At 37.0% G+C, this 25,889-nt stretch overlaps 1 protein-coding gene across 5 annotated transcripts in view; it reads right to left on the bottom strand.

Moving 5' to 3' along the window:
- LOC117426764 (RNA-binding motif, single-stranded-interacting protein 1) overlaps nt 1-25,195 on the bottom strand; it is a 54,326-nt gene extending 29,131 nt beyond the window's left edge. Inside the window, exon 1 of one of the 5 annotated variants that reach the window (XM_059033753.1) lies at nt 24,957-25,195. In XM_059033753.1, coding sequence (XP_058889736.1) covers nt 24,957-25,028 — 72 coding nt within the window. In that variant the 5' untranslated portion in view covers nt 25,029-25,195. Of the gene's footprint in view, nt 1-8,927; nt 9,260-13,232; nt 13,333-24,956 lie in introns of those variants that run through there. The other 4 variants (XM_034044717.3, XM_059033750.1, XM_059033751.1 and 1 more) reach the window with 4 other exon arrangements.
- Nucleotides 25,196-25,889: the final 694 nt, after the last annotated feature.

The raw sequence follows: 25,889 nt of genomic DNA, 5'->3' as shown, positions 1-25,889 counted from the left end.
ATTGCTACAAAAGAATGTGACATGTAAAGATTAGCATGCAACTTCCCATAAAACTGGTACAAATTAATTGCAGGCCACAGTACTTGTTTTTGACTCAAAGTTTGTTCTTTGTATTTTCCTAATGTTAGCCTCAGGGTGAAATTCAGGGGGTGGTAGCTGGGCTCCTTTATTAGTTAACATCTATTATCATTAACCTCCTATTTTAACCGCAATCTCAGACTCCTTCTCTATCTAGTGTTTTGCTTTCTTGCATACGCTGCGACCTGTTCTCTGCGCAAAAAAATGTAACTCTTAATTTTCAGCATGAACCAACTCCAACTCCAATTCCAATTCAGATCAGGAAACCTCCCTGACGGATTCTCCTCAATAATATCTCATTAATTTCTCCAATGGAAACTCAGTACTGTCTACTTCTAATGCAGACTTCTACCAGCAACCAGACCCAGTATTTGCCACTCCAGTCATGGCTGCCGTCTCAGTTCAGCACTTCCTGTCTCCACAGCTGACGGTCCCACTTACAACCTGGCATCAGCTCCCTCAATGGTCCATAGCACACACCTGTAGTTAGAAATCAAGTCCAGCGACCACATATGGCTTCTACTTTAGATACTTTTGCAACATTAAGGGATAGATTCTCTAAGCTATTTTCCAGCTCATTTTAATTTATTTTTCTGAAAGAGAACATTTTCAAGTACAAAAGCTTGCAAGTATAAAAGAAATGGCCGAGTTGTTGTTTTGTCAAGTTTATTTTCAGAAACAGGCTTCACACTGCTATTCGTACTGGATTTTCCCCTCCTGTACACTTCCAGTTTCACTGCTACTGAACTAAAGATATTTTCATAATGTATCATCGCACATTCGCAACCGCCACGAAGCTCAGAAAAGCATATCCGCGCAATCCAGGAAGGACATCAAATGTGTACATTATTAATTCAAACTGGAACAGGCTTTCACTATTCTTTGAAGACTACATCTCAGCCCCCCATGACTCATCCCTTTCCACAGACTCCTCATCGCAGTAGCAGCTCCAGTCCCAGGTGTTGCAGGTGTTCCATCCACAAGGTTGTCTTGCACCACAGGCTGTAACTGCTATCAGTCTTCTGTGCTCAAAACTGGATTCTTCCTAGCCGTTCAATTAAGACTGGATCCTTGCTTTCATCGCACACACAAGATAATCTCTCCATATAGCTCTAGGCACAATTAAATCATACATTAGTGGGATCCAGTACCACTATCGTTTCATTGGCAGTTTTTCTTGCTATCTATCCCAACAGTCCATCTCACACTGCAAGTAATCAAAGTATAGCCCGAGTACAATTTAGCAGCAGTAATTGCATCCGGTTCTCATTCAGCCTCTACCATTAGGCACCACAGTCTCTCCAAACATTCGAAAGCAAATAGAAGATATATGTTTCCTCCAACTGGAAACATAGTTTAAACAATAACAATAAGTTATTTTACCAAATAAATAATCGACGGTAAAGATATCAATGTTACACTCAAGTCATGAGACATTAAGTTCCACACTGCCGTCAAGAGCCGGATCAATATTAATTCTACATTATCAAGCTCTGTTAGATACGGGGGTACTATGTTCTATAAAACATTCTCCACGAAAGCTGCCGCCATCTCAGCAGCAGATAACCATTTTGTCGATCAGTCTTCTCCTGATTCAGTCGTCTTTAAGCCTTTGCGGTCCTATGTCGGACCTGGTCCGACATTGCAATTATTCCTATCAGGTCCATTGTCGGACCCTGTCCGACATCATCAAAAAAACGCAAAAAACGGGTTTCTGGTTGTTTTTTCTCCGGAAAAAGCCGAGAAAACCATTCAATGGCCGAGTGGGAGCGACAGGAGCCGAGACAAATTGGGGGGGAAAAAACAAAACAAAAAAAAGGGCGTATCTCATGAATAGTCATACTTGCATCAGATAACAGGGCGGTCATAAGGAAACAAGCTGGCTGATACTGCATCAGCGCACAGAGAACATCACGGACATTTGCAGAGCTTTGAGTAATAAAATAATGACTTGGATCGCATTATTGAGGAGTTTGGTAATAAAACGAGTGATCAGGAGATGATTGATCGGTATGTACGACTATTATTATTATTATTATTATTTATTTCTTACACAGGTGAAAGCTATAGTGAACGAAAGGGTGGGTCGGGGCTGGAGATGCCTAGTGAGTGCTTTGTTGATATGCAGGGCCTTTTAAACCCGTTTGACTCTGGAAAAAAAATACTTTTAAACAGCGCCTCTAAAATTAACTGCGCGTGTGAAAATAAATTGGACCTGGCGTCCCTGACGCACTTAATAAATGGACTGCAAAGGGTTAACCGCATTTTCAGCGGTTCGCAAGCCAACGCCTGTGGACTCTGCACATTCACAGCCCATTCTGCCTCCTTCTGTCAAAATACAATCACGATACTGCATCAGAGCATTTAGGATAAACATTCCAATTGCGAGGACTATTAATCACAATAATCAAATATTCTACCTTGCATCACTTTCTAAAGTCAACGGTTTTATTCTAATCATAACCTCTAGATGGCAGTATAACACCACAAGTTCTATACATTTTAGCAGGTCCTCTTTCACTGCGAAAGTCATGTATTTTCAAATCAGGATCAATTTTACTTCAGAAGTTAATACTTCATTCGATGTGAGACACATGTCGGATACGGAAACCATGTCCTACTATTATCAAAGTTTCAGTCATGGCGCCCTCCTACCCTGCAATGGACTATACACTCATAGACTGCTCCTGATCAAATCAATAGGTTTCACAGCAGCCTCACAGCAACACATTCTTTGCATTATTCATCTCTGCCCGAAGCCAGCTCCATCTAAACCAATATCCACATTCCTCAGAAACTCTGCTCTGCTCTGCTCAGCAGATCCCGTCCTCTACTCTTAATCTTAAAAGTTGCTTTAATTTACCATTTAAATATACAGCTGTCCTCCTCCAGAGCTTCTAACGCTCCAGCTTGCCTCCAATACTCAGATTGTGGCAGCCATTTCGCCTTGACTTCCTCAGCAATCTAGTCGTATGTCCGCTCATCCTTTCAAATACTACAAACGTTAATACATGGTGAGAGACGTGGAACGAGACTGGAAATCTGTCTTGAATATGAGTTAAGGATTTCCATTATTAGGAGAATGACTGGAGTTATGAAACCCAAATCTCTGAATGTGAGTTCAGCTTTTCCATTCCAAGCTGACATGATAGTAGCAAACTGCTGATCGATCCCATATTTACTAACACATAGGATGGTCTCACCACTCTCATCTCCAGAACCGGCTTCCTCCCCAATCATTTTGGATCGAGCAGCTACTTCCGCAGCCAGAGCCAACATCGATCTCCGTCCGGTCGAGGAGTATGGGGCGCCGGTCCTCTGCAGCAGTCAATTCATACATCAGTTCATCCCCTACCGACATAGCAATAGTCATCACAGACTAGCTAGCATGCTACCCAACTGTCGGGGCCACCAGAGGTTTTCCCCTCTAGAAGGGTTTTTTCCTCTCCACTGAGTGACAGGTAATCACATAACTATACTACACTAACACTATTTTAACCTTTCCAGTTTGTCTTGTATGTCCCTTCCTTTCCCATCTTTTCCAGCTGTTTATTTTATGTTATGCCCTGGCATGACTCTATTGTTTGTCTCACGGTGAGGGTCTGCGGGGAGCCAGGGGTCCATCCTTTGGGGGGGTAAGTGCGGATCCACTCCTCCAACCTCAGGTCACCACGATACCTCATCCTACCCCTTGGGGGGTTCTCATCGAGCGAGTCAGAGGGGACCCCCGGCCATATTATACTTTCGCAGCTCATGCGCTTTTCTACCTCACCATGCAAGGTGCTGTCCTTCCTTCGTTATGCGGGAGCTTTTTCCCGGCTTCGGAGGCCTTACCTCACCTCATGCGAGGGCAGCAGGGGACTACAGGGGTCGCTGGTGCAATGTGAGCCGAGGACACCCTGGCCGACCTAAGCCCTCCACCCCCCCGGGCGGCGCTCGGCCAATTGTGTGCTGCCCCCTGGGAGCTCCCGTCCACAGTCGGCAGTGGAATAGCCTGGACTTGAACCGGTGACGTCAGAAGCCCCCCCTCTCTATCCCAATTTAAGCGGGGCCCCCTCTAAGCCCACTTAAGATGAGACATGGGATCAAGCCTCCATCCTTGGCTGAGAATCACTTGGACCATCTTACTAACAGCTTGTTTCTGCGTCCTCTGCCATATCCTTCAGCCCCAGCGGACACCCTGTGAATTGGGATTTATGTTTCCAGTAAGATAAGGAATTGTATGGTTAGAATTGTATTATGTTATTTATGTACAAGATTACTGCAACAGATTTATAAATAGTTGATACTGATGGGCCCTAATGGGCCCAAAGTTTTAACTGCATTAAATGTTAGAAACCCGCAATGCATGATGTGCAGTTTTCAAATAGAAAAATGCTAAATATCCAATTATTTTGTCAGCTACAGTAATACACTACATCCATTAACCCTTAGCGGTCCATTTATTCAGCGCCTCTCAGGCAGGTCAGGTCCAATTTATTTTCATAAGCGCGGTTTATTTTACACGCGCTGTTTAAAAGTATTTTTTTCACAGTAAAACAAGTTTAAAAGGCACTACATATCAACAGGACATTCAGTACTGCATCGGCAGCCCCGCTCCACCCCTTGTTCGCTGTATTTTTCATATACCTCTTCATAGTCGTGCATACTGATAAATCAATTCCTGATCACTCGTTTTATCACCAAACTCTTCAATAATGCGATCCAAGTCATTATTTTATTACTATAAGCTCTGCAAATGTCTGTGATATTCTTTGAGTGCTGGATGCGGAAGCAGCTATCTTGTTTGTTTATGTCCATGTTATCTCTGTGGTGCTGGGTCTATGTGTATTGCTCAGATTCGCCCTGGTCCGACATAGGACCGCAAAGAGTTGAGCTTACATGCCCAAAACTTAAAGCAACCTATAGTACAGCCCACAATGGTCTTTCGTTACCTTCCTCTTACTCATTCATAAAAATATAAGAAAGTGATTACTACTTAGCGTCCCAGGTGTTTTTAGGCAGGAAAAGATACTGTAACTGGATGTTTTACCATTATAAAAGGAGAGATTCCTTCAAAGCCTATACAGGCCAATGTTAATGTTCTAAATTAGTCAATATGTTGTGTGTACTATAGTGTCATAAGAGACCACTTACAATTACAAAAACTCAGGAATTGCTATTGAAACATAAAAACTGTTGCTTTTTTCAACTTACAAATTGTAGTTTGCTAAGCACTGAATGACTTTTGCATACAAAACTAGTATCCTTAAACCTTAACTGTGATCGCCTGATCTTTTATATGCGTTTCAAGCAAAGCAAGAGCCACTTACAGTAATGATTAATAAAGAGAAGAGGGACACAACACAAAGATAAACTGTATTTGCTGTGTATGACCCTAAGTTTACTTGCCAGTGGGTCTTGTTTAAAAGTCAATTTTTTGTTCTGCCTCTCTTCTACTGAATCCTGTTTATTGTTTGACATTGTAATTGGTGCTTTTCAGTCATCATGTTTTACCTGAAGAAACGTTTGTTACATTTGACTGTCAAGTCAATTTATGTTATCTTGGCATAAGCTTTTTCACACCAAGTGTTTTATTGTATTCCTTACCAACTACTTAAGACTGAATGACAGAAGTCACAAGAAAGGCATTTTCTTTAAGTGAACTGTAAATTAAAGTTTCTAGTTAATTATTTTTAACAATACTCTAAAACAGATCAGAACTGTTTAATCTTGCATTTCCACTTACTGCTGAATTTATTTTAATGCAGCAAAAATCAGATTAAATTCTACTCTGTATTATTGTGCAATGTCCAGGAAAGCTACTTCCTGTTGTTACCATAAATATTTATAATAAAGGTTATCACCATCTAACACAGTGGCGATATGCCTTCCTCTCTAGATTTAATTTAGGAACGTCTATGGTACTAAACTCTGATAATCTAAATTCTATCAAATAAAAAAGGAAACTAAGATCACAGCTGGCTATATACTACTGAGCTGCATTACAATTTACAATTTCAAGCAGAACAGATAAATGATGGATTGAAATTGATGAAATTAGCAGCGTTTCACATTTTCAGATCACAGAGCCCCTGATCAGTAAAGAAATGTTTTTCCTGCAAGAGGTCGTCCAATATGGCATTCAAAGACATGATATGATAAAGCAGACTAGGAGGATGGACCTTTCGCAACACCAGGAAATACAATATACTTACTTTGGCCCTGATCAATCCATTTGGTTTAGAACTGTTATGAGCTCATATCTTGAGTAATGAAGCCCCATATCAACATATCAAAAATTCCTGAATATAACTGGCTGATAATTTTGGCTGGATAATTTTGACTACCAGAAACAATTACTTTCATATTAACATAAAACGTATAAGTCATTTAAATTTCCAAAGGAAAGTACAATGCCCACGTTTCTACAACTAGTGTTTATATTCTGAATTAGACATGCATTGCTCCTGTTCAGTCTGTGAAGAGTTTTAAGGTGAAAGCAAACATATTTCAATTTGTTCCCTGCATAGCCTACATTTTCACACAAATACCTCATTTAAAACATACTGCCCTGAATCTACTGTAAGTTCGAAATGTATGTAATTTTCGTAAATATAGTTTTGACATATTGGTTGATAAATTACTTAATAAGACTTCAGTTTTTTGTGTTCAATGAGATGCATGCCATAACTTAATAACATGTATTTAAAAAAAAACAAACAAAAAAAAAAACAGGGCCCTACATTAGCAAGAACCCCCCTCCTTCATTATTATAAACAGGAGCTACTACACTATGAAACATTTCTCTTGTCTGGGATTGTATTCGTTATTAGCATCAACATCAGTAGGGATTGTTGAAAATATATTTGGTTAGTATTTTAGAGCATGAATGACACAACATAATGTTGTAAAAGGTCAAACATCAAAGCACTATGTTAAATTCCTCATTGACTTTGCTTCCCAGCTGGTTGAATGCTCTGTCAATAAAGCAACAAACAATTAGCAGACCTAGTTTATTGTATCAGTCCGACTGTCCAGTGTTTACCTGACAGGATATTTATTTCAAATGCCAAAAACAAAAAGTTAAGAAAACATTTTTATTTTATTTATTTTTTTTAACATTTAAAAAAAAAAAAAAAAAGTTTATTTAAAGTTAAATGTAAGGCTGATAGAAACTCCGTCTCATTTGATAGGAATTGTAAACAAAGTGTACATTAAAATGCAAAATGCTTGCTTGGGTATTATTTATATTTAAAGTTAATTGTCTTGTTAAATGTAGGCACAAAATGTAGGCTGCGGCATTCTGAAAACAGAACACGCACACTGTATATGTTTTAGATATTATGACTTCATTTGTTAAAACTGCATATTGGATCACTTCATAAAAATTCATATGAATCATCCGACTATGCCATTGGTGCAGGAAGTGTTTCACTAGCAGAGTAGCTTATGGCTAAATCGGGACAAAGGGAACCTCTGAGGCAAAAGCCTGTAGTGCCCTAGGTTTTTGTCCTTTTTGTACCCACACATTGGCAGCGTACAAAGCCTTTTGATGGGTTGAAAGCCTGTTTGTTTTCCTGGTACTGTTAGCCTATTCAGCCCTGAAAGTCAGAGTGTAAAGCTAAAAAGCAGAACATCTTATCAGCCAGCTCCAGACCAACAGAGGCAGTCATATCCGCACACAAAACACACAGCCTTCCAGAAAAAGGCCTCGCCCTCACAGCACTTTCTCACTGCACTGCAAACACCCTATGGTGCCCTGACACCAAATGTATGAATATGTGGAGCCCTGAGGTGTTTCACATTGTTAAAACCTTTTAGCTGGTGGAAAAAAATGTGTTTGCATCCAAACTTTGGGGACACAGTTCTATTGCCTGCCATCTGTTAACATCAAGATGTTAATTTATGACTGAATTAAAATTGTATGCCTATATAGAGATATTCACTTGTTGTTTAATTCATTTGTAAGACAAAAATAACCAGAAAAAAGAAGTATAAAATCAAATTATATATATAAAAAAAAGGTTTTGAGAATACTGGTGTAAAATTATGTCTAAAAAGACTGATCAATTTAAATATGAAATAAGAAAGGATAATAAATCTGCATGCATCACACTACCTTTCAACATACCACGATCAGGACAAATTAAGTCTCATTTAGAAACCCATCAGATTTTTGGGGGGATATTTTCTGGGATTTCCTGACCAGCTTTACTGTATTTTATTTTTAGTGACCTGTCATTTTATAATCACTTTATACTGGTCTCCCACCCTAACCCAAAGCTTCCTGTAATGCCCATTCATTCTGTGCTTTGAGAAACAGCAAGCAGTTAGTCACATCAAGAATTCAGTTTTTGGAATAACCTTGTGCACCCTAAGCATTATATGGATTTACATTGAAGACCTATGCATTTTACCGCACACTAATGCTTTGTGAATACAACACAGGTACTGTACTTATAACTTGGTATCTGTCAACTTGCACAATTAACAGCCAACATAAATACAGAACCCAGAATTGACCTACACTGGGGCCAAATTAAGATGAATACAAAAACAGTAAATCAAAAACAGACTTCTAAATCGTGTTCAATATTTATGTCGTGCGAGGTTATGCGTAATTTCCATGACTTAGTGCACATTACTGTAATATGAATACTGTAGTGGGATCTCAGTGTCCGTAGTAGATAAATAAATAAATAAATAAATAAATAAATAAATAAAAAACACAGATGCCAGCGTTTACAATGCCTGTTCAATGTAGGTTCAACACAACAGTGGAGTGCATTACGCTATATGGTTAAACTATGTCCGTAAAATCACTAAATTACATGTACGTACATAGACATTAAATATATAATTCCCACCTGCTTGCGATATGTCGTCCTCAAAGGGTTGACTGTATTTGCAAAGATCATTCCTATAATTTTCAGTTGCCCCCGATACGCAGATGTGTTTTTGTATCCAAAAACCTTGGCTCGGCAGAAAAGTGTGATTCGTAGCCTACTCTATTCCAGATAGAGTTGAAGGTTATTACACGGGCCCAGTAATCCGGTGTGTTGTGGTTACTTCTTGTTACCACTTTAAAACGCACTGTGCCAATCCCTGTGACAATGCAAACCTGATTCAATCCCAATTTTGATTCACCAACCAGTTTATTTAGCCGAGTTCATTGATCTGTGTTTAGTTCCCTGCAGCAAGTAATCCCACCTACTGCGGGAGAAACCATTTCGTGTTTAAAGGCAGGGGAGGACAACAATTAGAAAATAAATATACAATAAAAAAATGTTTTCCTACACCATATAAAAACAACCTTTATTATAAATAATACGTATTTAAGAATGTAAAAGGTACCATACTAATTGAAAGACATGGATATTCCTGAAGTTAGCGTTTTGTTAAACTGTTTTGCCCTTGGACGTAAATAGTTTATCTGGCATGCATGCCACACATTCCATAAACTAACCATCAGCTCTTCCTGTGCTGTTGAAAGCACTGCATAACCACCGGCGATGTTAGTTATATACAAGCATAAAAAGTTACAAGGTTTCCCATAGAAGTAGAATAAATTAATTCATTTAATTTGTCACTGAAAATAATTTTGAGAAGTACCCTTTGTAATTTAGCACACTGTTACACCATAAATAAGGTGTTGTAAACAAACTATATTATTTTGAATTGTTATAATTGTTGTTATTTTTGATGATTTAACTGAGCTGTGTATGTATGTTTCTATTTTAACTTTGTATTATTTTGAGGTTTAGCACTGTGAAAAACCATTAAGCAAGGATAATATTAGCAAAACACATTTTACAACAGAATAGTTATTAAATGTTAAATATTTTCTCAATTTATAATATCATACAATATGGGGCTGACATAACCATTATCTTCCTTGTTCTCTTCCTTATTGAAGCCTCTGGTCTTTTCCTGGATTATGAACAGTAATTATCACTGTAAGTTTAATTAATTTAAAAAATAATTACATAAATACAAATTCTATTCATACTGTATTTAGAATATCGATTAAGTCTATTCAGTTTATTGTTGTCTATTAAAATATATTTTAAAAATGAGTTGCAGGTTTATCTAAAAGTTATGTGCAAAACGTGACTTAATTGTTTAACGTTTTTTATTTACTGGACTTTCTCCTGAAGTGTATGTGTGTTAACTTATTTATGCAAGTGCTCTTTCCTATATATATATATATATATATATATATATATATATATATATATATGTAAATAATTAACTACAAACATCCCAAATAAGTAATGAAAACAAAATGAGTGAAACAAAGCACTCCAATGGCATTGTAAATAGATTCCAAAGGCAAACTAAAAACATTTAAAACATTTAAATATAAAGTTAGACATGAAAGACATGAAAAACTTAAAACACAAAGCAGTATCTGTAGTTAAACACTTTTCTTCAGCTGCCACAACAGGGATGAAGCAATTATAGCTCCTGAAAACTACATTCCTTACCAAGATTAATGAGCATGCTGTAATGTCTCTGCCTTGTGAAATCAAATTTGTATTTTCCTGCCAGGCAAAATACTCTCATACTCCCATACTTAAGCACCCATACGGCTGTTTCAGAATAATACGCAGCTACAACCATGAAGTCTTAAAACTACTCTTACACCACAAGAGGCAGGGAGGCCATCTAATACATAGAGTAAACCTAATTACTAACAACGGAAAATAGGACAGGATGAAATACAGTATTACAGGTTTTAAAATTAACAACATGCAATGAAAAGTAAATACATTGATGGCAAATTATGATAGTGAAATTATTTTATTTATGTATTTGTTGTCACCTCTACATATATATATATATATATATATATATATATATATATATATATATATATATATATATATATATATATATCTCCAAGTCACACACATACTACACTGTATCTAAAACAGCAGCTGGCAAGCTTCAGTGTTGACCCTGCATTAAAAGACTGTGACATCTTACCCCAAAGCTCTGCCTGTCACTTATTTCAATGAAGGTGTGTGCAGTTGTCTTCTGGCAGAAGAACTAACCAGAATAAAAACTGATCCATTGTCAGCGGCCACATGGCTAGTTGCTCCTCAGGAGAGGGCATCCACAGGCAGTATTCATGGGCAGCTGGTGGCCACAGTATTCCTGCCTCGCTCCACTGTGTTTGAAATGGATGACCCACATTAACAAACCTGTCTTCAAACTTGTCATTTAGGCTCAACGTAAATCTTCCTCTAAAGCAGTGATTGTACAGTAGTAGAAGCAGTAGTAATAACACTACAGCATTATGCGCTGTATTATAAATGGAAAAACCTTTGAATTGAAATTAAATGAAAAGCACGAGTTCATCTGAATGTCACCGAAAAAGGAAGCTTTTGTCAACATTGGATCAAAACAAGATCAGCTGGGAAACAGAAACCCTCCCTATCCTGTGAAATCCATTCAACGGCTAACTTTTGGACTTGTGTGGAGTAGTTAGATCTCTTAGGACTGTATGTAATTTCCAGATTTTGTTTAGGAATGTTTGCTGATACAGTCTAGTTAATTATTATTATGTTTGTTTACATTCTGAAGTTATACTCTCACCCTAAGACAGACAGCAAACAAAACAGGGTCATCTTTAGTAAATAACATTTTACAATATATGTATATACAGTATATTGCTTTAACTAAATTCCTACATATGTAACCCAATTCATATTTGAATGACAAAATGCTCTTGCTGTCTTGAGGAGTTTAAATTCCAGGTTTTAACCTCTCGGGAACATCTAAAGGTCACAGATACAACAACTGGCAGGTCTAGTGGGATGCAGTCAATACCAGAAAAAAAAATCAGCAAAAACTAGAAGTCATTTCTCCAAACTGCCCTAGGAGCATGGACAATGGAGCACTGCAGCTATGGAGTGCTGCAGCTAGCTGCAGTAACACTACAATAACTTAATGCCATTTTTATAAGCAATGTATAGACTGATGAAAGATCTGGCTCTACCTCTAAAGGCGATTAAAGACTATTCTTATTAACATCTTTCATGTAAAAATAAATCAATGCTGCAATAGGTAATTTTGGTGTATGCATTTCAGTAAAACTAGGACATGATCAGGATAATTATACTATATAGGTATATATAGTTGAAATGATTAAAAGAAAAACCCCATTTATTTCAAGACGTTTCAGACAGTGCACTGTGTTTACTTTTGTCCGAAACGTCCTGAAATATATATATATATATATATATATATATATATATATATATATATATATATATATATATATATATATATATATATATGTATATATTAACCTTTTGGGTACATAAAAAAAAAAAAAACATTTCACACACACACACACACACACACACACTCCAAAAAAATTGTTTTCACCTTACAGTACAACTGTTAAATATCCCCAGTCACAAACCTTTAGCCCATCTACAAAGATGCTACATAAGCAGAGCCCTGTGTGAGGCCATAAGAACTCAGGACATCTCTTTTAATCTGTTCATGTGAAGGTTGTTTTGACGTAATACAGCTGTCACTGCTGAATCGGTAGAGCAAACAAATTATCAGCAAGCCCCACCCCAGCCCTTTAATACATGCCTTTCATTTTCATCATGAAATGAAACCAATCCAGCTGACTACAGTTTGTGCTCAAAGTCAAACACTGCCCACTAATTTAGTTACATTTTTAAATACAGATATGTGTTAGCACAAAGAACAGGGAATACAGATTATTTGTAATATAATAGTGAAAAACATCACCAACACACCACACTTCCCTCGCTATCAAGTGTTCTATTGTACACAAACGACAACCTAACCATCTTTATTGAAATTGCTTGAATGCTCTGTTTAATTTCCATTAGTTAAGCATTAGGGAATGTGCATTCATTTTGCAGTAGGCTGGGGTAGATATTTTAACTGCAATATTATCTTAAGTGTTCCGCTGCTATAAACATGAGAAGACTTCCTTTAAAGACTCAAATCTTTCTCCTTCTAACTTCCTTCTCAGTCATTTCCTCAGTAAAAGCTGTATACTCCCACCCAGCCACAGAACAATTTTCACAGCAAGGGGGGTTAAAAGGGAAACTGTTACTACAACAACAACCCTCTTGCAGAAATGCAATCAGTGTAAGGGATGTAAAAAGCCTAATATTTACCTTTTTGGTTAGGCGGACTGGGTGAGAACGAGGGCCACAGCCCATCTGTGGCACAGACAGCAGCATCTTTACAGCTCTTGGGTGTCACAGCCAAGTCACAATAGTAAGATTGTGTTGCACAGGAAGCAAAGCTACTAACAGCAAATCCGCAACTCAGCCCTGTTAGAGGGGGTGGGGTAGCACACATAACTTAATGCTGTTTATACATGTGGATCACGGGCAGATCGCTAACACTAAAGAACTCTAAGAAGGGGAATAGAATTAATATCAGAAAAAAAGGAGCGGGCAGTTTGATCCTGACACTCTGCGAGTGAAATGCCATTTAAACCCTTGGGCTGGCCCAGCTCCCTACAGTACACAATAAAACAATATGAGGGATAATGCTAGAAAGGGGTTTCATTTCAAATGAAATGACCATTCTATTTCAGGACTGACAACACACTTTCCATTATAGTCCCAAGTGAACACAGCTGAGTTCCAAACATTTTAAAACACTTTGTCACAGAGAGGAGATGCTTACTTTATATCCCTGAAGCTACAATAAATTTAAGATACTATACTAAATGTACTATTCATGTATGGAAGAAGAAGAAGAAGAAGAAGAAGAAGAAGAAGAAGAAGAAGAAGAAGAAGAAGAAGAAGAAGATAACCAATATTACTATTCTACAAGAGGTAAGCTTCCAGGCAGCTCTCTAGACAGATCACTGCTTTAAAATGACAATAGTACTAAATACTAGATGTACTTGATCCACAGTGTTCAACATCCATACCTCTACATCTAGAGGGAAGGAACAATACCTACTGTATACAAGATCGCAAAAGTAGCCTCCACTGATATGATTATTTAAAACAGAATCTTTGCGAATAAATAGCCTAATGGTAACCTACGTGTGTCTCCTAATGCTGCTACGATGGAAGGTGTATTCTGATTTATACATCCTCACATTTTGTATGTAAAACTCAGATTACTGTATAAGACTGTTAAGAGTCCCAGTTCAAACCACGCTGATACAGCTCTGTTGCCCATGAAAACAAATAGAATAGACTTCAAATTTCTTTCAACTCAATCCCAGTACCAAAGAAAACAAAGTATACTATATTTCAGTTTACCTTAGAACTATTTTGAATGTATGTATTTATTAACAAAAAATAAAAAAAATGACTTTCTTATACTAGTTGCAGTATTAGAAGCTGAAGTTTTCAAGGATTATGCTAGTCATCTTCCTATAAGGTTACTTGCTGAAAGAGTGAAAGCTTTGTAAATAGTTTTATCATTATATTTTAACAAATACCAATTTATGAAGGAAGTGTCTCAGTGGGACAACTGTGCAAGGTCGTAAAATCACACAACAAACTCTAGAGTATCATATTCCAAGGAAGTGTGCATAATATGTTGCATTTCACTCTTTTCAGGAGTAAACGAAAGCTAAGATTAAAGACAGCTGTTTGCATAGTTCACTGCTTCAGCAATTCTTTTTTATATTCCTGCTGAACTTAAGTTACATTCTCAAAGAAAAACAGCTTACTCAAGCATCGTGATTAAACATCTAGTTAACTCCTTTAAGATTTGTAGGCGTGATGAGCTTCATTGTGTACACCCAATTACTGGAATGCATGACTAGCTGTGTGGGCAAAACATTTGCACTACAACCTAAGAATAATTAATTGCTACAGCAGCAACCAACACTTATATTTGTATTTTTGCTAATGAAAGTGTAACCAATGGATTTTACAAATAGTTTGCTATAATTCAGGGATCTGGGCTTCATTACTATCCACATACTTTTCCAGTCTTCACAGATGTTATGACAAAGTAAAACAAAGTAAAAACACTACAAGTAGAGAATATACATTTAAGGTTGTTTTTGAGATTATTTCAGTTTTTTACTATTTTCATGATTTGTAGTATAGAAAAAATAATACATAACTTGTGCATGTAACTTGGCATGACTAGTGCATTTACTAGGTTAGCTACTGAAGTTGAATTTGGACAAAAAAATACTTCTCTTTTGTATTTCTGTTGACATTTCTTGTAGTTTTCCAACTTTCATTTGAATGATTTAGAAGCAAAAACTAAATGTTGGCTGATCCACTGTAAACATTTCTACAGTTTTTCTTTAGAACCCTTAATCTGTATATTAACCTGTTCCTCATACTACCAGCAACGGTTTTCTCTACAAATTCTTTATTACTTATTTTTATTTATTTTTTGCTCAGGAAAAAATGTGGGCAAACTTTACACTCCCTCAAAAGTAAGGCCTAATCAATAATTTAAAAAAGATCAGTATATTCTAAACAACAAAATGGGAAGAACTGTACATGGCCTAGACGACTAATCAACATACTCAAACAGTAGCTCCAATGCTGACAGGGAATGTATTCCAGATGCATGCTAGGCTGAAGCAGAAAGAAGGAGGCTGTGGTGATTAGTAAAGGGGTCACAATCAATGAATCGACATTGCTGTCTATAAAGAACACAAAGGAGGGTATTCTATTTCACCTTGCAGTAGTAGCACTGCTCTTATTCTTTATAACCTACAAAAATACTCTGGAAAGCCTGCTCTACATCACACCCCAAGCCTAACGTAAACAAAACATGGCTCTCTGAATTTGTAGAATTCAGGAGAAGCATAGCCTCCTGAAAGAAAATGGCACCAATTAAAAAATAAAATACAATTGCTAATGTATCCGATTTATATATAAATCACAGCACGCATGTAAAATCCTCCAACAAACAAAGGATTTCTGGCTCCTTTATACATTTTGCCACTCCCCAATTAGCACCAGTTACCTCTGGGGAACGGCGACACCTGTGATTGCTGGCAGGGATTGGGTTAAATTTATCCCTGCCAGCAATCACAGGTGTTAACAACCTTACATGCCCCCACACAACACACTATTTACAGCAGCAGGGCTTCTACCCTGCCACATGAACATTAAATACATTTGTGCAGATGCCAACTTCTGTACATGTTCACAGGAAATGACCGGCATCAAACACTTTTGTGAATGGGTAAAATGGAAGAAAATCTGAACACTCCTTATTGTCCATTGCCACCTGGTTAATGGCCTTGTTTGCTTCCATGGATCTATCTAGCTTTTTAATATTATGTGTTTAACGATACACTCAGGGCACAATATGTTACCTATCACTATTTGCAGGTCCCCATATGATACATAGTGAATCACAATATATTGCAATACATGTCAAGGTCCTGTTGAGCTCGTTTATGTATAATAATATATAATAGAATGCTTATATACTATTGATAAACTATGTGGTTAACACATACAAAAAAAAACTTAGATGGAGTGTTTATTCATCATCTATAAAACCCATTTTTAATCACAAGCTCTGCGGTTTTGTTAATCCAACACAATGTATACCTCTATTACAACTATGTAAAGGAGGTATCACTATTCAGCGCAACACCATGAATCATGTCTCCCCTACTTAATATCTGACTTGACTGCTTGTCAGCTGGTATTTTCTGCCAAATTCTCAGACATTGGAATTTGCTGTGCTCAAACCCTGAACAACAACACAGACCGATCTTGATGGGGCTGCAGAACCCCACAATCAAATCAATCAATCCAATAACGATTAAAGATGATATGCATCAGTAACAGTGAATTAAGGGGGGGGGGGGGGGGGGCAGGCAGTAGAGGAAACAGAACAGGAGGTATTGCAAATAGATGATTCCAGGGATAAAAGTTAACATAGTAATACTGATGTGACCATTCTTTTAGCAAACAGCCTATCTCTTAATTGCGTTTCTGACCTCACTCTCCGTGAAGCATCTCAGCAAGTTGAATGACAAGCATGTCCAGTTATGTTACGTCTCAACACTGCCGACATCCATAAACTGCCCAGAGAAAGAAAAACAATGTGGGAGAGGATTTTTTTTTTTTTTTAACAAACTAGAGACTGAGGGGCTACAAAACGAAGCATCTTTTGAAACAATACAATTCACTAGTGTACAAAACCTGAATACATCTTTTTTTGCCTCTAACTACCTTAAAACTTCATTCTTCTTTTTTCGTGTGCTGATTGTTTTTTTTTTTTTGGAAAGACCTTCTTCATAGTAAACATAAACTGCAAACTGAGCTCTCATTCTATTCAGGTCAAAAGTTTCAAGAATGAGTATCATACGAGTACAATAGATGCCTTTTAGCTCAATGCTGAGATAAAAGAGCAGTACAACTGTGCTGTTTAATTGTTTACACTCCACTGCCAGGCAGCACTCCAAACGTTATTGTGAACGTTTTTTTTCAGGATCAGCATTCTGGTATTATTCCTGGTTTAACATTTGATGTCAAGTGACAGCATATACAGCTGTGGCCAAAGGTTTTGCATCACCCTACAGAATTAACAAATTTTGCTTCATAAAGCCGAATACAACCTGCTGAATAATGTTACGTTAACATATTGAATTACATACCGCTTTGTAGTTTTCCATATACTTAACAAAAAAAACTAACAAAAATGTGACATTTCAAAATCTAACTCGAAATACTGTACTACTAGTATGGCTTCCGGTAGACTTTTGCGATATCATTTTGTAGTTTCTTTGATTACATGGTGTTAAATAAAAGATCTCAATTATGTTCAAATCGGGTTTTTTTTCTTAATTATGTCAATCCTAAAATTCTAGGTGATGCAAAACTTTTGGCTATAGCTCTACAGTCATTCTCACATTTAAAATGTACTGGATTGTTGCTAAGCATAGCCACAAGAAATGTGATTGTTTGCCAGTTGCAGTGCGGCTGTCACAAAGTACACATGGTTCTACTGAAAAGTGTTTTCAGGTTAACCTACCTGTCTACTTATTTCTTTAGTTATGTAGCATTTGGTAACAAGGGCTGCTAAGCTTTAAATTACATCCTTAAACACACTCAATTAAACAATTAGTCTCTGTGTTAAAGATAAAGCTTTTATTTATTTATTATTTTTATTAAGTGGAACTTTTGTGCCCCATATTCTGTTATTAATCGGTTGCCTTTAACTTTCTGAACCCTAATTAAAAAATAAAAAAAAAGTTTTACAAACATCAACCAAAATCCAATGGAGAAATTCATGTTATTTACATAAACTGCTTAAAGCAACCATAATTCTCTTTCTGCTTAGTGTCACGTAGGGGGACATTTTATAATAGGACATTTGTGTAAATTTTGACATAAAATATTGTAAAAGTATTAATTGTATATATTGGTAGTGATCCAGTCCCAGATAAAAGTCATTGTCAACCGCCTAGACTTTGTGAAATTCTGCATCTAATAGAGACCAAACTATGCTTTCTGCCATAGTTTGTAAAAAATAAATATTATACTGTTCTACAATTACTGTGAATCAGAGTGCTCAGCTATTCTATATGATTTTTGTAACATTCTTGAGATCTTTTTTACCAAAGTAATTTAAACTTCAGTTTTCAATATTACTTTGGTGTATACCTCACTCTCAGCATTTCAGACTTTTAAAATCTCCTAGAATGTAAAACTACATTTAGGAGGAATATTTTATGAGTAACATGCAGTAGATTTGCAAAGTGTCTCATGGTTAAATTCTAAGTACAGCAGCATCAAATGTCATTTTAATTGATCGCTTACATGTCTCTTAGTTGTGCATGATATTTGCATTCAATCATTCTGACAGGCATTCTGTTGCTCTAATTTTGACTCACTATCAGTTTTCTCTATATCTGTCTTTACCTGGCTTTGAGTTTTTCTGAAAATGCTCATTTACAATAAATAGAAAATCCTAACTCACAATATTAAAGATTTAAAAACATTTGATGCCACTTACTGTAGTCTTTGAATGCTAACCCATTTTTACCTGTTTTCAGAGATATACATGACTGAGACGAGACTGGCATCACGTTTTAACATATATAGTCTTTGGTTTAGTGCAGAACTTCTGTGTGTATGAAAATAAAAGATCTTACATTGCATTGTATTTTTTTTTTTAATTTTAGGAGATCAACAATTCTTTAGATGGGTTAAAGGGATCTTTAAAATGGGTCTCTACCAATCAATAACATAGAAACGTTTTTCACAGTTCAGCAGTATAGGTTTTATTATGATTATTCTTATCACTACCAAAGGACCATGGCCTCCCTTTCATAACTGAACAATGTCCCAGACTGACAAACTGACCTGCCAGTCTTTGGTTACAGGTTAACAGTTAGCAAACTTTGTCCCCAGCCCACCAAGTGCTTTTTTAAACTGTGATAAAAACTAATAGAAGCTAATTCAATCTTTCTGAAATCGAAAAAAACACCCAGGATCAAACCATCACTGCAACTGTACACAAAGGTGATGGTGCATAAGGAACTGAAATCCTCATACCTTTCTATGAGGTAAATCTTTCATTACAGAATGATCCCTGTGGTTCATTATTAATATAATCATTATTCTCCTGCTTGTTTCAATTAGGACTGTACTTGGATCACACAACCAACCATCTTTCATAAAAGGCAGATGATACGATCATAGCAAAATCCAGGACAATGCACTCTGCTGCTCCCTGACCTGTAAACACTAGATTAAAACACACAAAAAAACATCAACTCATGATATCCAGGGAAATACATAAATACAGTCAGGCTTATTTTTTATGACTGGAAGAACGATGGCACATATCTTGCCAACACTTTTTGATGGTAAATGGCTAAACCGCAAGACACAGAAACACATTAAAAAGAGGATTAGTGGTTAAAGAAAAGGGTTTGTAACCAGGAGGTCCCCTGTTCAAATCCCACTTCAGCCACTGACTCATTGTGTGACCCTGAGCAAGTCACGTAACCTCCTTGTGCTCCGTCTTTCGGGTGAGACGTAATTGTAAGTGACTCTGCAGCTGATGCATTGTTCACACACCCTAGTCTCTGTAAGTCGCCTTGGATAAAGGCATCTGCTAAATAAACAAATAATAAATAATAATAATAGGAAAACTTCAGCAATGCAATGGGGCTAACAGATTGGAGCAGTCTTGCATTCTTCATTGTGAAGGGATGCAATGTCAGGAAAACTGAGTAAATAAAACTTGTACTGCCACAGTTATCACCTTCATTTGTCTTCAAAAAACATTAGCTAAAAAGAACATGATAATAATAAAAAGGGACTTTCTGCATCTGTAAGAACACTGCCTGCAGCAGGTTGAGCAGCAGTTAGTGGTGGGTGTTTGGCCTTTAATTCACATTTTATATTGAAGGGGATTTTTTTAGAACTGAATACATCAAGCTTGACTTCTGCCAAGTTTTGCTCATTTATATTTAAAAAAAAAAGTTGTGAGGAATTTAAAAACATTTTAAACAAAAATATTACTCCCGGATATTATCTACAATTTAAGCAAAAACATTATAGTTTTTTAGTTTTACTGAGTGAAGCAGGCAATGAAAACCTTTTTTTTAAAAAATTTAGTAGTCGCCAATTAATGTTTACCCCGTTTTTCCTCCCGATTTTAAAATTCCCAATTGTATTTAGACTCAGCCCAGCACTACCACCCCTGCACTGACTCGGGAGCGGCGAAGACGAACACACGCTGTCTTCCAAAGTTTGTGCCGTCAGCCGACCGCTTCTTTTCACTCTGAGGGCTCACCATGCAGCCTGCCCAGAGCTACAGCGTCGGAGGACAATGCAGCTCTGGGCAGCTTACAGTCAAGCCTGCAAGTGCCCGGCCAGTCTACGGGGGTCGCTGGTGCACGGTGAGCCGGGGACACCCTCCCCACCCCTGGCAAATTGCGCGCCGCCCCCTGGGAGCTCCCGTCCAAGGTCGGCAGTGGAATAGCCTGGACTCGAACTGGCGACGTCCAGGCTGCAGGGTGCACCCTGCACTCCACGTGGAGTGCCTTTACCGGATGCACCACTCGGGAGCCATAAAAACCTTTTTTGGTATTACATGATGCATGTCCTGCATTCAACTGAAGCAATGAGCAAGTGCAGCAACATTTTACATGTTGTTAATATTTTAAGAAAGACTGAAAGAATATTTTGCTCACTGCAGATAAAGCCAGAATTGTACTTTGAATATGTCTCTAAGTGAACAGATCAATACAGTACTATTGATATGCAGTCTGAGCACAATGGAGTTTAAAACGTGCCATGGATCCTACCCACATTCTTGTTGTAAACCATTACTGTTTTCTCCTCTTTAATTATTTATATGGAAATAAAGCCATCTGCCCCTACATTAGCAATATTAAAAGATAGAAACTTTTATAGCAAACTAATGGCTCAGTACAGTCTGTAGTGGATACAATAGTACATGAGACAGTATTATTCATGAGCTTAAATGTTACATAATAGGAAGTAATGCCCTTAAGGGACCCTGTACTTTAATATTCAGTCAGGCTTATTAAACATGTATGGGGTTTTAAAGGATATCTAATGGATTCTGTACCCAATCCTCTTTTATCTGGTCAGTGGCACATTACATCCAGTTAAAACAAAACAAGAAAATGGAGCTGAAATATACACTCTATTCAAACGATGAAGTCCTCAAAACTTGGAAACAAGTTAGATGCTTTTTTGTACGGTTTCCTACTAAAAGGTATTCCATTTATTTATTTATTTTAAATATAAGTATTAACTTTTGAATAGCGGCCTAATACAGAAATATCCTTTATAAATATTTATATTTTACTTTGAGGGGGTATTGTAAAAGTATTAATTATATATATTGGTAGTGATCCAGTCCCAGATCAAAAGAAATATGTCAGAGGACAACGCATCTTTGGGCAGCTTACAGTCAAGCCTGCAGGTGCCCAGCCAGTCTACGGGGGTCGCTGGTGCGCGGTGAGCCGAGGACACCCTGGCTGACCTAAGCCCTCCCCCCTCCCAGGCGACGCTCGGCCAATTGTACGCAGCCCCCTGGGAGCTCCCGTCCAAGGTCCAACTTTTGCATATGGGCCTAATACAGAAATATCCTTTATAAATATTTATATTTTACTTTGAGGGGGTATATTATAATGATCTGAACAATCTAAATACTACCCCATGTAAGTCTATATTAATCCTGCTGCTGTCCCCCTCCAGTGTGACTTACAGTATTTCCCACTTATTAACATCACTAAATTCATGACACATTGGGACACACTGACATTAGGTGACAGATGACAAAGAGAAGGGCCAGAGTATTTTGCACTGATAAAGTACACGAAAGATTAGATGTCATGTACTAATGAGAATGTCTACACGTGTAACATCTATACAACTGAATACCAGTCACAAAGCATTTAACAAAACTCCCTCTCCCGAATAAAAAGACACAGGGGGTAGGAATGGGTGTTGTGTGATTCTGCTGACACCCTTTCTGTTTTAAAGCTGTAGCAAATCACCAGTCACAGGGACAATTGTCTATTATTGTAAAGGAAGAGTTGCTTGAATGACTGCTGGAGGAACACACAACTGTTTCAAAAGGCATCTCCGAATATACTCTATGGTAGGTTGCTTCTGTTTTAATCTCTTAGCATCACCCATACATTTGTACCAATTCTGATTCTCACAGCAATAAGAGTAACACATGAACAGGGAGCAAGCAGTCAGTCAAACAAAAGCAAACAATTGCATCATTGGGAAAACAAATTCAGAGGACATACAATGTTGATGAGTAGTAGGAATCTTTGGCATTGAAAAAATACATCTTGGTAGCTTCCACTGATCCCATTACAATCCAAGGGTAGAGTCTGAATCCAGTGTACAGCGAGTGGTTGACAGAACTCTTATTAAAGTAAAGTTACTGGTGGGGGAGTTAGATTTTAAAATCCTTTTTTAGGAAGAATATGGATGGCACATTAGTTTTTTTTTTTTTTAAAGGAGAGGTGAGTAAATTTTGCTTAATTGTTACAAATAATGTCCCACGTCCTCGATAAGGTGCAGACAACAGCGTAGAGAATAGGTGGCAGAAATGAATGGTTGGCAATGACCCTTTTCTTAAGATGTCGTGTTCCATGGTGAACACAGATGTTACATTGAAATATAAATACTTGGTGTCTGTTTATTTCATTCTTGCATATGTTAGCAATTCAAGGCAATCTGAAGGTACAGGAAGAGTAAGATATTCTCTTTAAGCAGTCCATATAGATTTTAAATAACAGTGATGATTAAAAAAAAAAAGAAGAATAAATCATGAAACCTTGTCAACCATCTCTGGTGAATGACCTTGGTATGGTGAGCAGGCCGGATGCTGCTCTGGACAGGGAGTCCTTGAGAGTCTGCAGAACATGTTAACAGAAACTATCTTATGAACTGTTCTCCTGGTATTAAAAATGAAAAAGGATCAGCTTTAAATACAACAGCAACTAACAAAATAAATAAATAAATAAATAAATAAATAAATAAATAATACCAAGACAGTGCCACAAAAGGGGAAAATGTATACAATACAGAGAACTGCTATTTAAATGTACATTTTCATAAGTTACTTTCTTTGGTGTCAAATCGGGTTATGTAAACATTTGTAAACATGAGTAAGAAACCACAGGTACACAATTCATTACTGTATTTGGGCGATGTGATGTTCCAACTGTAACACATTAGAAGTGGCTTTTTTTACATCCAGTAATATTTGTGTCCTGTCATTTCAGCATCTGGTACCACTGCCCACCTGTCCCCTTAGAGCTAAAAAAAATAGTAAGGATAAATGCAGACGGGACAAAGAAAAATGTGTGTCTTCAATTTGTAAATATTATGCAGAGCAAGCTGTCTACAAAAAAAAATACAATTTATGTGCTTCTAGTCAATATTTTACTAAATGCATGTTATCATTTCGTTTGTCAACAAGAGGAATAGTACTCTATGACACGATTTACAACAAACCTCGGAGCGTTTTCTGAATAAATAAATAAATAAATAAATAAATAAATAAATAATAAAATGCCGTTTCTGTTCATAAAACAGTTTGGAACATATGTTTTGTCACAAACAAACTTCTAACCAATACTGTCGTTTGTTTAGATTTTGAAAAATCGAATTATAAAAGCGACAGAACTGTATCGCAGGGGCTTTTTAAGAATGTTTCATTGTCAGGCGTATTCTACGTATTGGAGAATGACACATTCCCAGTTTGCACACAACACATACACACAATGCTAATGAAACAACAGTAAAACATGTTATTAATAATGTATTTATTTATAGCCAGCATTGGTTGAAGGTTAACTCATTTTAAAAGCGTAGCGCAAGGCAACAATAATGTAACGGGGGTCGGGGGTGGTGGTTACATTAGCTTAACCTTGGGTTTCCTGTACTGGAATTTGACCGAATTATGTCATTTACCCATTGCGTTTCACTCCAAATGACAGTGTTATGAAAATTAGTTGTTAGAATATGCATAATACATTTTCCTCAGCAACAACCCATCCGTATTTTTTTTTTTTTTTTTTTTTTTTTTTGCATAGCAATAATTATGTATAACGCAGGGGTGTTGCTTCTAGCACAGGAAAATCTTTGAAAGCGACAGCTAAAGCTGCAACAAAACGTATCCATATTCAGTCTTTGCGTATAAAAAACGAACACGGGGCTAATGTTGTTGCCAACAACTTTCTAAAAACACAGCCAACGTGAATGTTTCAAGAAACCTTAAATAAAGTGAAGCGATTAATAACATGCACCAAAAAGTACAATTCATATCACCGCATCTAGCAACAATCTCTTTTTTTAAAAATGCAAAACCAGCATTTATAATGTCGTTTTAGACTAACTATTAGAGAAAGTAATTATTTACCGTACCTTGGCTTGCAGGTACTGGGGATAGTAGTAAGTGTACTGGGGATACATCTGTTGTTTCCAGACTTTTCCCATGAAGACAGAAATGTAAGCCTGCAGTGCAGGAACAGAAGGTTACTTCAGTGCTTCCAACAGTTCGTTTGCTTTTCCTTCCCTGTTAGATTGCTAACCAACAGACCTCGCCCAAGAGCTAACTGCTGAATACGGAGAGCATTCTCGAGCTCGAGTCTCGAAGGAGTTAGACAGCCTCCTTGTGAGTCTTGCGTCGGTTCTGTTTCTAGAGAGAGTAACGCTGCGGAGGACCCTAATGCAATCAATAAAAATCCGAGCTCTGCATTTTTTTAACTGTTTAAAAAACGGTGTCTGAGGGCAAGAGGAGTGGGTGGCCATTCATAACCAAGTATTCGAAATTAAAAATAAAATAAAAAATGGAAAAACTTTATCTTTCAGTTAGGTTACGAAACTATGCAAAATAACTACGTGCATTTCTAAGTTAATACATTATATATATATATATATATATATATATATATATATATATATATATATATATATATGCTGTATGTACACGTAAAATATATAGAAAAAGAATGATAAAGCACAAGTTATAGAAAGTTTCATGACAATTGAACAACATACCCCAGGTGACAGATAATTACAGACTGACAGAATGGCAAGAAGGCTTCAGATGAAACTACCTTTACTGAATATCACTGCAGCATTAAAAAGTTATTTTGCCACTTTTCAGTCCTCTCTTCCCAATTGCAAACTTAAAAAAACAAAAATGTATCTGGTAACTTATTTATGTCCCTACTTCCTTTGTATTTGCCTGGACCTGACACTATCAACTTTAAGAAATTTTACTTTTTTATAAATAAATTTGGTGTTATCCATGAACTCTTTAGTTCATCTGCCCTAAGAAACCTGATCTCCTAT

This window comes from Acipenser ruthenus, chromosome 11 (genome assembly GCF_902713425.1).
Source record: "Acipenser ruthenus chromosome 11, fAciRut3.2 maternal haplotype, whole genome shotgun sequence".
Classification (NCBI taxonomy): domain Eukaryota; kingdom Metazoa; phylum Chordata; class Actinopteri; order Acipenseriformes; family Acipenseridae; genus Acipenser; species Acipenser ruthenus.
The sequence above is the reverse complement of the archived record's forward strand: the minus strand, read 5'-3'. Positions and strand labels throughout refer to the sequence as shown.